Below are 5739 nucleotides of genomic sequence, written 5' to 3' on the forward strand. Positions count from 1 at the left end.
TTTTTTTTTTTTTTTTTTTTTTTTTTTTTTTTTTTTATTTTTGGGACAGAGAGAGACAGAGCATGAACGGGGGAGGGGCAGAGAGAGAGGGAGACACAGAATCGGAAACAGGCTCCAGGCTCCGAGCCATCAGCCCAGAGCCTGACGCGGGGCTCGAACTCACGGACCGCGAGATCGTGACCTGGCTGAAGTTGGACGCTCAACCGACTGCGCCACCCAGGCGCCCCTTAACATGTGTTCTTGATATAGACCTATTTCTGGGAAGTTGGGCTGAAGACAAAAACCATTTTTTTAGTTTTTAGACTTACCACGCGGCTGAAGTATTCATCTAAAACTTCCACAAAGTTATGGATGAATTCATAAATTGCCATCTCATTCTAAAATAAAAAAGGAAGGGTACAATTAGTTTTAGCATAGCTCATGTGGAAATTGGACACTGACAAATACTCAGAATGGTTCTATGACTCACTTGTTGGAAAGACGCTTATCGGTAGGGGAAGTGTCAAAAATCTTAACCTCTAAGATTTTAAGTTCATAATGAGTTTAGCTGGACTGAAACCAGGCCGAGTCTAGTGTTTAGGGTTTTGAGCACTACTCCCTGACCTCGTCATCAAGCGGCTGAAGCAGTTTTTCAGGATCTTCATGCCACTACTTTTCTGTTTGTGAAGATGGGGAAACTACCTCAAGGTTTGGTTCACACATAAAAAATAATCAACTTGAGATTTCCAAGTATTTTAGATCTTAAACAGTTTTTCAAGGATTCAATAGCCACAGGTACTGTTGATCTGGGACTGACATTTCTGGAAAGGTGAACTAAATCTGAGGAAATTCAATCACAACACAACCATATTTATCATTTGCTCTGGCTTCTTGTATATGAGCCTATATTTAACGCTACAACTGACTGGCCTGTACACATGTCTAAGCTGCCCCAGTGTGCCACAAAGAACATGGTAGGACATTGGTATTGCTTAGGGTTGAGGAAGGCATTCTGTGGTTTTGTGCTTCCCCACAAGCTACTCATCTAATCCAAGAAAAATCCCAGGTATTTCTTTTCCACACAGCTTTCCCTAACCTTGACAGAAACCAAGATCCTTCAAGAGTCAAGATAATTCTTAGGTAGGCAAGTAGGGAGGAATATATCAATTTACGGAGGAATAAAAATCAGACTATTATTCTTAGTTTTCTTGCATTTTCCATAGGCTCCTCTCTTATCTTACCTCAGTGTCATTAACTCCAACCACAATGAAGAGAGCTGCATACTGTCGATATATCAGCTTAAAATCCTTAAATTCAATGAAAGAGCACTAGAAAAAAACACAATTAGATATTAATTGCTATAGTTGACAAGTATTTTTAATTTTTTTAATGTTTATTCATTTTTGAGAGACCGAGTCAGAGCATGAGCACGGGAGGGGCAGAGAGAGAGGGAGACACAGAATCTGAAGCAGGCTCCAGGCTCTGAGCTGTCAGCAGAGCCTGACTCAGGACTTGAACCCACAAACCGCGAGATCATGACCTGAGCTGAAGTCGGACGCTCAAATGACTGAGCCATCCAGGTGCCCTGACAACAAGTATTTCTTCAAAATGGCATGCATAATTTCTAGGTTCTGATTTCAGTATTGGGTCAACATATTCCTAGAAATCTACAATTTAAAAATGTTAAACAATCTTTGTTGGTTGCCTCTTCACAATATTCAGGGGACTATGGAAGCATCTCTAGCGGGAGGCAGAGAAGGGGTCTAGAAAAAAAGGCTCTGAGCATCCACGTGGGTTCCCCCTGAACTCCTTCTCATTCCTTTGCTTTGCTCTGTGTGGAAGTCAGCAGGCAAAGGTACCAGACTGCCCCCAACATGAAAATAAGCCAACATGACAAAGATTTTCTTCTTTCCATTTCCGCTAGGCTCTTTTGGAAGCAATCAGAGGTTTAGTTTTGTCCTATTTAAAACCAGTGAACAGCCAAATATACACGGCATACATACATGTATGTATCAAGAAAAATCTTGATTTCTTTTTTCTAGACCCATGAAAAGAATCAATGTAGACTCTTATATAAATTATTTAAAATCTTGGCTTTTGTGGGGCAGATGATAGTCAAAATCTCCCATTGTAAACATTGCTTCCTAGGAGTTAATAACTAGTTTACCACCACTGACTTGTGAATAAAACAACTCCCTCCCCATTCATCTCTCTACTACATCCATTGTACAAAGGGTGTTGGGAAGGCACTGGGTAGACAGAAATTGGACAGCAGGCTAACAGCACATTGTTGCCCTTTCTTTGGACTGTTGGGTGTGCTTGACCAAATGTGATTGAACATGAACTGTATGGCTTTTTGCACTGGCATAATCGCTTCTGGTGCCCGAATTGCTCTTGGTGTACCTGGAGATGAAGTGGTAAGTTTTAATTGTGAAATTTCTTCCATAGGAAAGTCATTTGAGAATCTAAAATGGAGGCATTTGAGGCTCTTATTTAAAATTAGGATAGGGGCACCTGGGTGGCCCAGTCAGTTGAGCATCTGACTTTTGAATTCAGCTCAGGTCATGATCCGAGGGTTGTGGGATCAAGCCCCATGTCGGGCTGTGCGCTGAACATGGAGCCTGCTTGAGATTCTCTCTCTCTCTCTCTCTCTCTCTCTCTCTCTCTCTCTCTCTGTCCCTCCCCCTTTCTCTTTCTCTCTCAAATTAAAAAAAAAGAAATAAAATTATGATAAAAGAAGTACAGGACCGTTCTGCAGCTTTTGTTCACTGTAGAGCCAGTGTGATTTCTGCTCAGTTGGATCTTTCAAAGAAATACATCCTAGTTGAAAGAACTGAAACATTTTTCAAAGCCTCTCAGGAGTTCTGACATAAAACAACAACAACAACAACAACAACAACAACAACAACAAAAAGACAAAACAACAGCAACAACAACAAAACAACGAAGTACCTTTGTGGATAACATAAAAACTAAGCTGAGATTGTGTTACTTCAGTGCCTAATTATCCCAAAGCCCAGGGAGTTCCTTTTAAAATCTAAACTAATTTAGAATGCTTCAAAATTATGTAACAGTATATTCATTCCAAAGCATGTATTTCCAAGGGTAACCTATCAGTGAAAATAGTGCCTGAAATTGTGCAGCGCCTGCATTCTGCAGAAAGATTCAACAGGAATACTTCTGGAGTTTGTTTATGTTTACTTAAAGTATGTGGCTATTAACACGGCCCTTTAATAGTTTCTGTTCCCTTTAGACAACTAAATGAGGCGGTGTGTGCCATGGCAGGCCAAAGTGGTAATTCAAAGAGGACTCTGAGATGTTGAGACTGGAAAATCAATTTAGAAGCCAAGGGAAACACAGTTCCAACATGTAACTTCTGAGCACAGATGGACCTTAATATTTTAAGACTTAGCAGGGGTTCCCACAGGCAGCCTTTCTACATATGCTGTGAAACGGAGAAGTGGCAAAATTAATGGGCGATTTAAACAAGCTTTCTGATTTTGCTGCACTTTGTTCAGTGATTTTCAGTGGACTCAAAGTTTAGGACCTGGATTCAGTAATTATCCAAGTAAACTTCTTTGTAAAAATGAACTCAGTTTTTAAAATTCCTATTCGTTATTATTTTAATGATTTTATTTAACCTCAATTTTGACAGAATGGATAGATTTACTATTTTCTATTAATTTTTAACTTCCACTTACTCCATCTACATCATAACACAAGACAAGTTCCAATCAAATTTGTTGTTTTTTATTTTATTTTTTAAAGTTTATTTATTTTTTATTTATTTATTTATTTTTTTGAGAGAGAGAGGAGACAGAGTGCGAGTAGGGGAGGGGCAGAGAGAAAGGGAGACACAGAATCCGAAGGAGGTTCCAGGCTTTGAGCTGTCAGCACAGAGCCCGACAAGGGGCTTAATCCATGAACCGTGAGATCATGACCTGAACTGAAATCAGACACTTAACCAACTGAGCCACCCAGGCACCCCAAATTTGTTTTGTTTTTAAGTCACTAGTTCTAGTATTACGTTGGTGTTAAGTTTATAAAAACGATAAGTAGAAAAAAAATTACACTTCACATGAGGATCATATTGTCATCCTCTGGCACCAAGTCTGTCTCGAGTGCTCACCTCTATACCAATCATCTGACCTTCGTCCCTTGGCTTAAAGAAAGCCACCTGCTAGAGACACTCCTGAGAGTTGTAAGGGCTAAATTCATATGAACAAAAAAAAGAAGATATGTCTATTAGCTGGAATAAATTTGAGCTGCCACTTCCACAGCGCATTGAGACAAATATGCTGGCCTAAATAAGAACTCAAGATGTTTCCTGGTTCTCCTTGTTTGTATTTTCCTTAAGGGGATATAAAGAGAGCTATGCTTCAGTCTTCATGTCACTTCATTTGTTATTTTCCCTAATAGTTATGGAAAGAATGTAGTTCAAAGAAAACGATGGCCCTTGAGACTCAGTAATAACAGACCTGCCATTGACAAGTTGAATACAGAGATAAAAGAGAGAATCAGAAACTTACTTGCTCATTGGATCGGGAGAGACAGCTCCTTATGACTTCTGTTTCCAGAAGTGTACGCTTATTAATCTCCACATGTTCATAGTATTTAGAAAGTCGGGTCTGCCCTTGTTTATTCACCATGAGGAAAAATTTTATCATTTTTCCTGGCCAGTATTTTTCCGGATTCTGAAACTAGAACCTGAGGGATGAAAGAACAACGAAAAGGTGAGATCAGTCCTCAAAGAATAGTATTAAATGTGTTCTACATATGAAGCAGAAGTAAATAAAATGTGATCTGATAATACTGATCTTTACTTCTATTAATTAAATGAGGTTTTAATAAGTAACTAAACATACATTTTCATTAGTTATCTTCCAAAACATAATTTTGAGTCTCCACAGTCCTTCTACTCCTATTTGTTCATTTGATTCATCATTTTTTTTTTTTTTGGCGCCAACTATGTGTCAAGTACTAAGAGATTACAAAGAGGAAGAAGCAGTGATTTTTTTTTTTTGCAATGTTTAGAACATTTTTAAAATTTTTTAAACATGTTTATTTACTTTTGAGAGAGAGAGACAGGGCACAAGCAGAAGAGGGGCAGAGAGAGAGGGAATAGAACATTTTATTAAAGTACAAAACTGCTGGCATTAAGTGAAATAGAAAAACACAGTAAATATATACAGAAACATTGATCACACCACTCAAGTCATACACACGTAAAAATGCAGAAAGGTCTTAAAAAGTTCAGAAGTTGAAAATTATGGAGATTTCCCAAAATGGATAGAACTGCTCACTGCTGAGTATGGCACTGATATAAGACCTTCTGAGTGAATGCCGTCCCTTACTTTCTGTAATCCAGTACTGCCTGGAAATGTGTTCCTTGGGAGATTCAGACTTGGAGCCATCCTGAGAGGACAAGTTAAGAGTTGACATAGGTCTAACTTGTGGTCTGATTTTCTTCATCCTACCGACTGTGTTGAGGTTATAAGGACACAGCCAGGCTATTTTTCTTCAGCTTCTGCTAATATTCAAAAGGATATGAAGAATATAAGCAATTTCTCATTGCTTGAGCAAAAATTCAGCACATGAAAGGCAGAGTGGAGGGTATTTGTACTAGAACTATAAAGTTCTGTCTGATGGAAAATTAAGAAGTAGTGATTTCTGATCTTCTGATCTTTACCCCTAGCAAAGGTCCCAGGTAGGTAAACAAGTAATAGCAGTACAAGGAGATGAGTTGTGATGGGGACAGGT

General features: G+C 38.9%; 1 protein-coding gene across 2 annotated transcripts in view; it reads right to left on the bottom strand.

Annotated features, from left to right (window-relative positions):
* Positions 1–4666, bottom strand: part of AP4S1 (adaptor related protein complex 4 subunit sigma 1) — a 20462-nt gene extending 15796 nt beyond the window's left edge. For both annotated transcript variants that reach the window (XM_049612941.1, XM_049612942.1), the window contains exons 1-3: positions 4509–4666; positions 1221–1307; positions 309–377 (exon numbers count right to left, since the gene is read on the bottom strand). In XM_049612941.1, the coding sequence (XP_049468898.1) occupies positions 309–377; positions 1221–1307; positions 4509–4646 (294 nt within the window). In that variant the 5' untranslated portion in view covers positions 4647–4666. The remainder of the gene's footprint in view (positions 1–308; positions 378–1220; positions 1308–4508) is intronic.
* Between the last annotated feature and the right edge of the window lie 1073 nt (positions 4667–5739).

The sequence above is a fragment of the Panthera uncia genome, assembly GCF_023721935.1.
Source record: "Panthera uncia isolate 11264 chromosome B3 unlocalized genomic scaffold, Puncia_PCG_1.0 HiC_scaffold_1, whole genome shotgun sequence".
NCBI classification, from domain to species: domain Eukaryota; kingdom Metazoa; phylum Chordata; class Mammalia; order Carnivora; family Felidae; genus Panthera; species Panthera uncia.